This window comes from Limulus polyphemus, unplaced genomic scaffold, assembly GCF_000517525.1.
Source record: "Limulus polyphemus unplaced genomic scaffold, Limulus_polyphemus-2.1.2 Scaffold114, whole genome shotgun sequence".
NCBI lineage: Eukaryota > Metazoa > Arthropoda > Merostomata > Xiphosura > Limulidae > Limulus > Limulus polyphemus.
In genome coordinates, this window is record NW_013665724.1 from 690,277 (window position 1) to 701,789 (window position 11,513).

General features: G+C 33.6%; 2 protein-coding genes across 3 annotated transcripts in view; both read left to right on the top strand.

Annotated features, from left to right (window-relative positions):
* Positions 1 to 2,756, top strand: part of LOC106471717 — a 13,874-nt gene extending 11,118 nt beyond the window's left edge. Inside the window, exon 6 of the mRNA XM_013932341.2 lies at positions 2,519 to 2,756. Within this exon, the coding sequence (XP_013787795.1) occupies positions 2,519 to 2,580 (62 nt within the window). The 3' untranslated portion in view covers positions 2,581 to 2,756. The remainder of the gene's footprint in view (positions 1 to 2,518) is intronic.
* Positions 2,757 to 9,277: 6,521 nt separating this feature from the next.
* The window catches only part of LOC106471728 (citrate lyase subunit beta-like protein, mitochondrial), a 23,623-nt gene continuing 21,387 nt past the window's right edge, over positions 9,278 to 11,513 (top strand). The window contains exons 1-2 of one of the 2 annotated variants that reach the window (XM_013932351.2): positions 9,278 to 9,315; positions 10,062 to 10,354. In XM_013932351.2, coding sequence (XP_013787805.1) covers positions 10,085 to 10,354 — 270 coding nt within the window. In that variant the 5' untranslated portion in view covers positions 9,278 to 9,315; positions 10,062 to 10,084. The other variant, XM_013932359.2, reaches the window with a different exon arrangement.

Consider the following 11,513-nt stretch of genomic DNA (forward strand, 5'->3'; position numbering starts at 1 on the left):
GGACTTGTATCGGTAAAGTTTCTTCGGTAAGAGTTTTAACGGAAAATTAACTAATGAACGGAGACATAACAACGACATAATAATATGATCTAAATAAAAGTTTTTTCTTCCCGATTTGTAAAAGATCCTTACTTGATAGCAAAAAAATAATAATATTATTTTCGAAGTCTGCGTAGCTGAATTATGAAAAATCCGTTATTAAAACCAAAACAACTTTTATGAAGTATAAATCTGCAGGTCTATTTAATTAGCGACTGTATTGAATTTAAAAGAAATATACAAATTTGATACTGGTTATTTTGCGTTATATAAGGAGAATTAATTTATTGCAAAACACGTCGCTCGTAATATTTACACGCCAACGCGCATGCGTGAAAAACTGGCAATAATCACAGGCATATTTTTTACTTTGAAATTTTATTATGGTTACTTACCCCACCAATGTAAGTTTGCTTCAGACGCCCATAAATATACTTTAACTCATTTTGTGTTTAGAAATAACAGAATGTATCGGAATGTTAGATTTGCTTTTTCAAAGCATTTCTAAAGCAATGACGATAACACTAGTGAAGCTTAATGAGGCTTATCAGAAATTGAAAAACGAAGGATCAAACGTGATTATATGCTGATGCAACTTAGTTGTTGTGGAATTCAGATAAACAACGGTTATTGTTGGAGAAGTAAGTCCTTAGGAGGAATGCAAAACCAAGCAAGTCTGTAAGCACACCAGTCGGACTTCCAGAGTCAACAATCTGGAGGATTATGAGTAACACAGAGAGACTGTATCCCTACAGGTTACAGAGTAAACTTAGACTGCTTCTAAGAAATTCACACTAACAGTTAGACTTTGCACTCCAATTCCCGGATGGAGTAGAAATCGGCGACACTAATCTAGACAGCATCTTATGGCCAGATTAGCACCAGTAACTGTGGAAAAAAAATAATTCACATACTTCTGTGCAACAAGATTAGACTAAGAAGCAAATTCGTCATTTGGCCTCATTTCATTGAGGAACCCACAGATAGCGGAAGCTACTGATCCATATTGAAACACATTATCATTCCCTTCACTTTAAAGACAAATAAGTTTGAATAAATTAGTCTTCATACAAGATGGTGGTCCACCACACATAGCATAGACTGTCAAAACATTACTTTCAGGGGGTCGAGTAATTAGTAGATATTTTCCACACTCGCACATGGCCAGCATGGTCTGTAGGATCTCACCCTTCTTGACGTTTGATTTACCGTGACGCACCACTATCTTGATAGGCCTAAAAGACATGTGACACCAAGTGCAACTGTTGGTAATCCGACAGTGCTGCTCACGTTTTCTCAAAAATGCAAGTAACAAGCGCTATAGATAATGTTTACATCGAACTTTATCAAATGTTGGCTTCGCGAATTTAGCAATTAGCGTCGTCTGTTGATAATTATTTTTAGCACTGGATTGTTTGTTTGTTTGTTTATAATTAAGCACAAAGCTACACAATGGGCTATCTGTGCTTTGCCCACCACGGATATCGAAATCAGGTTTCTAGCGTTGTAAGTCCACAGACATACCGCTGTGCCAGTGAGGGGGGGGGGGGGGCTTTTGACACTGGAGTCGTCCTTCTCATCGTCTTATTAGTTCACGGAAAACATTATCACCCTCTGATTGATCTTCGAACCACTTATGTGATAAAAAGCCAACTAACTTTACAATCACTTTATGTATGTATGTCAATATATATATATATATATATATATAATAATAATGAGAGAGAGTTCGTATAACACCGCAAAAAATAGCAGAGTTCGAGTGGCTTAAATTACTCTGTAGTAACCTCAAATACAAGTTAATACCATTTTATTATTATTATTAATTGTTATTATTATCTTCAGGCATAATGGCTCAATGAATCAAACCTCTGATAACACATACCATCTTAATCTTTTCTTTTTTTCTCAACGCAGATGTAATAGTCTGAGCTACACGTGTTTTTCTTAAATTCCCGTCGCAGAATAAAATAATAAATTATTCTAGAAAACAACACTGATAATAAAGTGAGTCAAATTTCTGATGGAAGATAAACAGTAAATTTATAGTTCATCTTATAAGAATTCTAGATTTTGAAAATAATAATAATAAATTAGCGTGTTTTACAGATTAATATATAATTTTTAAGGTTAAGATAGCTTTGAACTTTTTTTCCTTTGCTGCTTTTAAATTGTTTAATTACTCCTTTGTTGACGGTTAAAAACGAACAATTTAGAATGCTTAGAATATTTGTTTACATTGATTTTTATAGACAGTAATCTATTATTGTTTTATTCACGGAGAAATAAAACTTAACATACACTGGTTTTAAAACTGTTTACTTTTGTTTTGAAAACGAGGAACTATTTTCAGAAAATAGGAATGGAATATTTAATGTTTCTACTGTTCAACATGTCGATGAAAACATTGTTTCTTGTGATTATTTTGCTTGTCGAAAGCCATTGTGAATTTATTTTGGCGTTATTATATTTTCCTCAGCAACGTATAAAGGCATCAATGAAGTGGAAGACAGACACGAAATATGGCTGGAGCATTGTTGACCGTGTAGAAAACAGACACGAGATATGTCTGGATGAAGCATTGCTGACTTGATAGAAGATAACTACTAAATGTCGTCTGAATATTGTTAATTCAATGGAATGTAGTTTAAAACGTAATCTGGATTATTAATTACTTTAAGACAAATATTGAAAAATAAAGAAATTATTATCTTGAACCTCCCAAAATTCTTCCTAGATGTCGTTATAATTGATCTTATATGCTGCTTGTGTACATTTCACTTTATTATGTTCCACTGGTGAATTAACGGTAAGATTATGGACTTACAAGGTTTAAAATTCGGAATTCAATTCCCCATAGTAGACAGAACATATAGTACATTGTATGACTTTGTGCTAAAAAGCAAACTAAAACCTATCTTGTGAGTATATTTGCTAATTCTCTCAGAAAAGTATTATTCTGTTTAAACAAATAAACAAAATTGATAGAACAAGGCATAAGAAAAAGAAACAAATGTGTCATTTCTCCTTTGGGTCGAGCGTGAACCAATGGTTGTCGTGCCTGACGATGAATCCGCGGATCAATCGTTCTCTCGACCCCTTACCTCAAAAATAAAAAAAACTGCGCTCCACAATTTGGGGCCTATGGATGCTTTATTTAAGGGTGTCGGTAAAATACCACTATTCTGTCAAATAAAAGTAGTCCAAGAGCTGGCAGTAGGTCTTGTGTTGACTAGTTGTTTTCATTCTAGTCTGTCCATTAGTTCAAAATTACCAACGAACAGCTAGTGATGATTGTCTGTTTGTTTGTTTTGAATTTCACCCAAAGCTACACGAGGGCTGTCTGCGCTAGCCGCCCCTAATTTAGCAGTGTAAGACTAGAGGGAAGGCAGCTAGTCATCACCACCCACCGCCAACTCTTGGGCTACTCTTTTACCAACGAATAGTGGGCTTGACCGTCACATTATAACACTTCCACGGCTGAAAGGGCAAGCATGTTTGGTATGACAGGGATTCGAACCCACGACCCGCAGATTGCGAGTCGAGCGCCCTAACCACCTGGCCATGCCAAGCCACTAGAGATGAATTCAAATTTGATGACGAGGAACAGACTTGTTAGAAAATAAAACTTGGTGACTGCTTGAATAGGTAGAGAAAAAAAAACTTATTACAAATGTAAAACGTTGATATAAGCTTGTCGAAACGTTGTATATTTGTAATAAAGTTTCTTTCACTATCCATTCAAGTCGTCTCCAAACGTTACGAACAGTTAGCATGTATAGTCCTTGAATAGCTGTGCGCGACTATCTGAACAAAAAATTGTTACCCTTAACCAGGTAATAATATTTGCTAGTGATATTAAAATACTCCATTACTGCACACAAACACGCGTATATTAAGTTCAATCAAATACCCCATCTTAAACATGACCCGTGTTAATGGAAAATAATCATCTGATAATAACTTTTCACTCATCCTGCTAGTCAGGATGCCAAGCCCCCAATAATTGAAAACAAGTGCCTGAAAAGATATACTTTGGTATCATACATTTTTTTTTTACATTAGTTAAGAAAACTAATGTTACCTGTATAAATTATCTTGCCTTTGAATGTTATAGCTTTATCGGATGTGAGGCTAGCTTATGTTCACTAATTGTCAATTAAAGGTTTTTACTTATACTTCCTTAATAGTATGAATATATACTGTGTTGTTGTTGTGCTTAGGATTCTTTTAAAGCAGGTGACTGTGAGTTGTTGACGATAAATTCAACAATAAATGAACAGTACGTACTCCACTTGTTTTCAAAATAATATTTATATTCGGAACAAGTTAAATGTATGTACAACAATTCTTTACACTATAGAGATTATAGGCATATCATAAAGACTATGTATAGTTCTCTTCTTCTTGTCAAAAGTCTACTTATACTTATTCAATTGGTTTAGAATTTCAGTTGATAAGCTAAACTACTCTTCTCTATTTCTATCGCACTAGTATTCCGTGTATAATTCACTTACAATTATAGCATGAGTTACCACAATCCTATACTGCTCTTCTAGTAATCGTCCGTTCCTTTTGTCAAAGTGCACCCAGCCTGGTTCAATTACTTTAGAACCACGTTTTGACAGAATAAGCTATACTTCTAACATATTAACCGTTAGGCCTTTCACTCCTACGGCAGTTAACTTTCCGTTTAACTTTCCTTGGCCGAATTTCTACTTCCCGTGACTTTACTTTCTCGTCTACCCTGTTTCCGCTCGTCTCACACTATTTATATGTTTATCACTTAATCGTCTACCCGCTTTCTAGAAATCTCTATATTCTTGACGTCAATGTATTGCATGCGACATTCGATAGTCTCAACATCAATGAATTATAAACACAACTTCCAATAATCGTCTGCTTTTAACACTCTTATTATATAAAACACACACACCAAACAATCATAAAATATTAACTCACAAAATAAATAAATTAATACTACCTTCACTAAACAGACTATTATATCATGACAAACTCGAAGTGTAGAACTACCCTATGTACCCCCAAAAGTGGCATTTTTGGCAAGATAACAACCAACAATCAAAACATCTGAGGATATTGTAAGGTTTCATATGTATTATTGAGTATATTGCACCATCATACATACGGACATTCGGTATGTTGTTTCAACATATTGTACAATCAATACTTTGAACAAATTGTTACAAAGTATGTGAACGTATGAGTACAATGAAAGGAAAAATGTAGACAATAAATCTGTCACCACATTTAACTTATAAGCAAAATTTTGAAATACAAACAACTAAATATATACTGTTTTATCTGACAAATTATGAAAGCGCATAATCATACACACCCAGACCAACCCACACACACACACCCACATCCAGACCCACATATGATCCTAGTCATTATCCTTCTCTGACGAAGATTTGTTGTTTGGAATTCGACCACATTTTTCAGGTGACCTTAGATACGCACAACCAATCATGCAAGGAATAAATGCTCTAGCACACGTACAGTTCCAAATACATCTGCACAATTTACATTTGCAGGAAAGTGGCTTGGTACAAGATGGTTTGACTGGTTTTGTCATCATGATTGGTTCTAACCTGACACTGACAAGTTGTTGCCCAAAGTTAGTAAATGGAGAGAGATGAGGGTTGCGCAGATGGGCATGTTTGAAAAGGATTAGTTGATACAAAGATCGAAGGAGATGTTGGCGAAAAGCATCTTCAATCTTTGTTATACAAGGCTATTTGTAATCTGTCCACCACAGGTATCTAAATCCGATTTTTAACGTCGTAAGTCTGCAGATCTACCGCTAAGCCCCTAGGGGGCTCCAACATTGTAAGCTATTGTAAGTGATGTAATAGTATAAGAATGTTATTTTGAGTGGGAATACGTTCTTTTTTTTTCCTTTAGAAGGGTAGATAACATTCAGAATGTACATGACAGTTGTTGACACTACTGCACACTCCACATGGCTGCATATTCACTATGATATACAAAAGCTTTATCAAGATAATATTGATACTTTTCATCATACTCAGGTTATCTGAAATTCTTTGAAGAGCATGACAGTGACATAAAGTAGCTTTCATGGTCAATAGGATGATTACTGTATTTCAATCTGATTCAGAATTTGTAATATTCAGGTACACTGATTTTAAGGAGATAATTATAAGTCATGTACAGAAAAAATATTATGGACAAAGGCAAAACATGCAAATACAAAGACACAAAAATAACAACAATCCTTATTTATACAATCAAAATGTCTGCTGAGGCTTTACCTAATACTAGTAATTTTAGAAATTCATTATAGATACTACTGGTTGCTGGGGCAGTGAAGGTTTCTAACATCTAGACAGGAAGGAGACCAGAGCAAAAGTAATGATGATATCATTCTGTAATTTTGAATTCAGACAGAAAGCCCATCGTGGTGTTCTATAGGCCATAAAAACCTACATCAGTGATCATTCACATTATACTCATTTAAGGAAGACAAATCTCTAACTTGTACAGTTCTGTCTAACACCTCTTGAAATGAGTATAACCTGTTTAGGAGGGTACAAAATACAAAAAAAATTCCAAAAAGTATGAGCCTGACAAAATAATCATTAATCTTTATTGAAGCTTGAGGATTATTGTAAGTTTATGATATTTGTACATCTAGTTTACAAGGATTTCACCAACTAGAACACCTGCGGAAAACACAGAAAATTTTTAATTGAATAAAGATATATTTTTGGTACGTATGGAAATGTAAAATTTGACGACCTTTTCAATCTACATCTTTTTAATGGATTTGAACATCACATTTGCCATCAAATTTCTCTGGTGACATATTTGAACAAATTTCAGATCTTACTTCTCGACGAATGAGCTATACAATTTGATTGAGTGCAGGTTGGATCTGTTAAAGATCTGGGTTTTGGAGCTGGCAAGCCGGATTTGAACCTGTTTAACATCACAAAATACCCACCCCCATTTTTAGCTGTGGGTATATTATAAGAATGACAGCCAATCCTTAGCACGAACCGTGGGTTCTAGGATATTGCCGATGACTGTCTTCCTCTGGTAAATAGCTCAAAAATAGGGATGGTGACAGGTATTCTTAGTAGACAATTCCCTCTGTCTGGTATTCTTTAGAGGAGTTCTTATTCCTCACAGTTTTTTTTTCTACAATTCATACCAATATGTCCTTTCAAGTCACACTTAAAACAATTGTTGTGTTGTGATTTATTTCCCCCATTTTATGTTAGAAGATGTCTAACTAATCCTCTTAGTTCTTCTAGACTATCCCCAGAGGGCGGTGATAATTCAATACTACTTGATCTGATGATATCTACGTAATTTATAGATGGTGCCTTTAGTTATTTACCTGTGACTTAAATGGATTTAAGTTTCATTATAAAGAAGAGGTCCTCCTTTAAAGATGTACTCCTACTTTGCTTTAACCTAATTCTCATATCATCATCTGTTACGATACCTATAAATTGATCACATACTAATAAATCAATCATTTCGCGTGGAGCATTGGAGTAAGATAATTGTAAAAACCTTTTCAAATATTTTGCAAATTGACTAAAATTATTTTCTTTCTTTTGTACCCTGTTCCATAAATTTACTCTAGATACTTCTTTCTGGCATGCCACTTTGAACCTGCTGGATAAGGCAGTTACCAATGCTCGATAGTTGTTAAAACTCTCAGTTGAAATGTCATTTAATGTTGTTAAAGTTAATACTTTTAACAAGATTATTCTGGAAATGATTTTTAACTGAAGCTGATTTACCTCTCATGATAATTTTATTTCATAGTTCTTTGGTTCTAATTGAACGATATTGTTGAATTTGCCAGCTACATTATGGAACTAGATTTGATATTGACATGGCTAGAATAGACGAGGAAAGTTCTTTGGTACAGATGGCAAAGAGTTAGTTGTAATAGGTGTAGGCCAAATAGTCTCTCCTGTTCAGTATGTTGTAGGCATATGTGGAAAGAGGTGTAGTTGATTGAATCTTTGCATTTACCTTTTTGTTTTCCATATATTATGTTCTGTCACTGATGTTCTTTTCTGCTTCAATGATCTCTTTATGTACTTCTTCGATTTTTTCATTACAGACTTTTGAACTTCTTTGATTTCTCTCTGCACTCTTTCAAACTTATTGTTGTAACCCCTCTGTATATCCCCAATAGCTTCATTAATTCTTTAAATATTATATCTCTCTTTTAACTCATCTCTTAAATTATCCTCTCTTTACCTTTTGACCTTTTTTTTTTTAAATTTCCTATACATTTTTCTTGGTCTTCTTTTAATTTCCCGTCTCTTTCTTATTTGTTTGTTTTGAATTTCGTGCAAAGCTACACGAATTTAGCAGTGTAAGACAGAAGTGTAAGACAGTGTCATCATCACCCACCGCCAACTCTTGGGCTACTCTTTTACCAACGAATAGTGGGATTGACCGTCACATTATAATGCTCCCACGGCTGAAAAGGCGAGCATGTTTGGTGGGAGGGGGATTCGACCCTCAGATTGCAAGTCGAGCGCCCTAACCACCTGGCCATACCGGGGCTTTCTTTTATTTTAATTTTATGTTTTCTCTTCTTGATTTTCTTTTAATTTTCTGTTTTATTCTTCTTGATCTGTTTTTAATTTTCTGCCTCGTTCTTCTGTCACCTTTCCATAGTAATTTCAGATTTGAACCTATTTTCTTGCTCAGGTTGTTATCTCTAAATTTGAAATTTTGTTTGTTTGTTTTGAATTTATGCACAAAGCTACACAATGGACTATCTGTGCTCTGCACACCACGGGTATCGAAACCCGGTTTCTAGCGTTGTAAGTCCGCAGACATACCGCTGTGCCACTGTGGGCTAGTGATTGAGAAATTAGTAAAGTGAAGTATTTGTTGATAAGTTATTGAATAGTGATTGAGAATTCAGAAAAGTATTCTGTGTATGAAAAAGTCGAGTAGTTTTTAATCGAGTAAAGGTAATGAGTAAGTAATCACGTTTGTTAATTATCAATGGACTTCGATAGAATGGCTTCGACACTCATGTTCTTTTTTCTCCAAAAAGTAACATCCTTATTTACAGATTTCTGATTATTATTCAAAAATAGTGTACTGTATTTCATTTAATATAAATACATGTATTGTGTACACAGAATGGATTATGAACGTATTAGTTTTTTACGCTGTTAAACGAAAATAGTTCTAGAGGGTGCTGCGTGTTAGTGGAGTTTTAAAAACTAACGTTATTCATTTATGGTATTGTAGTAGACACTTTTTATGTTTTTAAATATTGTATGTATTTTTTCTTTCTTAGACTGTATTTTCGAGAAGTCATCAAACTTCAAATTACACCAAATTTTCTTAGAAGTTAATAGACCCTAGTCTTGATTTTTAGGGCTAATGAGACTAGTATATTAGTAGTAACACTGTAAATTGTAGTTGTAACTTAAGTACTACTGACTACTCGGTATTGAGTACTACTAGTACTAGTAGGCGTACTACTACTAAAATATTAAAATGAAATTGAACCTAGTGTGAACTTTTTAATTCTTAATCTCCTATTTCTTTTTTTATGTAATATATATTCAGTGCTTTAAATATAATTTTTTGCTTAAATAAGAATCAAATTCAAGGTTTTTTGAAGTTTTTGTGTAAAATTATGTAACCTTATAAAATAAAGATCTAAAATTGGTAACTTTGTCGCTAGTCAATGTGCAAGAATTTCTTACTAACTGAGGTAGCTACTTTTATAAGTTGATAGAAGATTATTCAACTTATCAAGATCACCTCTCATAAAAAAAAAAACTATTTTTGAATCCAAATTTAATATTACCTTTCATACTTATAATTATAAAGCAAAATTAATCATCTGAAGAAATTAAAAGCAGTCCCTTTTGGATTGTATTGCTTTCAATAACCCTTGAAATAAATGATAGCTAGAGTACTTAAGAAAATCATCATCATATTTGTTCTCTCATCTGTGTTTGCATGTTTTGTTACAGTAGAAACAATTGTAGTACCAAACATGGCTGGTCTTCATCATCAACTGACAATGTTATGGCAGACTGGTGCCAAAAGATGTAGTTTTTCTTTTTTTACAAGATTTCTATGGTCGAGTTGTAGCAGAAATAACCAAGTAACAGAAAAGAGAGGAATTTTTGGAAAAAAGTACATCCCACGTAGAGCTGTATTATATGTTCCAGGTGATGATGAACGAAAATTAAAAAAAGTTCCCACTTTAAATGTAGACTGTGCAGTGCTGGATTGTGAAGATGGTGTAGCTTTGAGCAAGAAGGTAAACCTTGAAAAATAATTATATGAAAATGCAATAAGTAGATATTAAACTATGCATAGAAAAGTATATTTGCTTATAAAAAAAAATCCTGATTACCATTCAGTATTTGTTAAACTAACTTGTGTTTATTTTCCTTGTACATGGTGGAAAATATCTATAGATAAAATCCTATCAGTTTTATTGTTAAACTGCATTGATTTCAATTTTGTCATATAATTTTGAATTCAAGAACTTAGGAGCTATATAAAATTGTCAGAGTTTACTCCTGAGCTGGCATTCTTTCTCTTATGAAATGAATGTATAAATTATCTTGTATATTTCAATAGATTTTTTTTTATCATATCAATAATGTTTTTCAATTAAGTCACTGGTCACTCACAGAGAAGCATTCAAGATTCATGGTCTCATCATTATCTTATCCTGTATGTACAGGGCTTATTGAAAAAAATAATTCACTTTCTTATCAGTATTGAACTGTGCACTAAAAAATAAGAAATATTAAATAAATTCATTTGTGAAATTTGCTATGGTGCTGTTTTTTTTCTGTTATATTTATTCCAGGCAAAATCAAGGTGTTGGTTTATTTTTTTTAATTGTGTAAGAACTGTGAATACTTGTATTTCAGGCCACTTTGGTATCTGAAAATCTGGAAGAGGTCTTGAAGTAATGCGAATACAAGGACATACTCTCCAGTTTGAAATACAGCTCCCAGAATGCATATCAAATAGCTTGATTAGTGTTGTTTGTTAGAAAAGATGTAACAATACTTTCACAAATGTAGCAGGGCATCCAATTTTAGCGAGAAAAAACCAAAAACTTTGTTAGTAATAAAAGATGAGTGATCATTTAAGCACACAAGCAGAAATACCCGTTTTCCGGGCAGGTATAACTGCTAGTTCCTGTGGAAGGCTTTTGGGCCTGCACCCTTTTCTGGAATTTTCTGACAGTTCTACAACAATGTACTCATACTTGACATTCAAAAATGTTCATCATCCATGAGAAAAAGGATTACACAGCATTACATCACAAAGTAGATTTTATTGGAGTATTTCTTTGTAGACACAGTTATCAATGAAAGTGCCCTGCTTTTCTGTTGCAACACTCGTGAGATTTTCACTAAAGAAAAATATTTTTTTTTTTAAAAAGTTTGTTTTTTGAT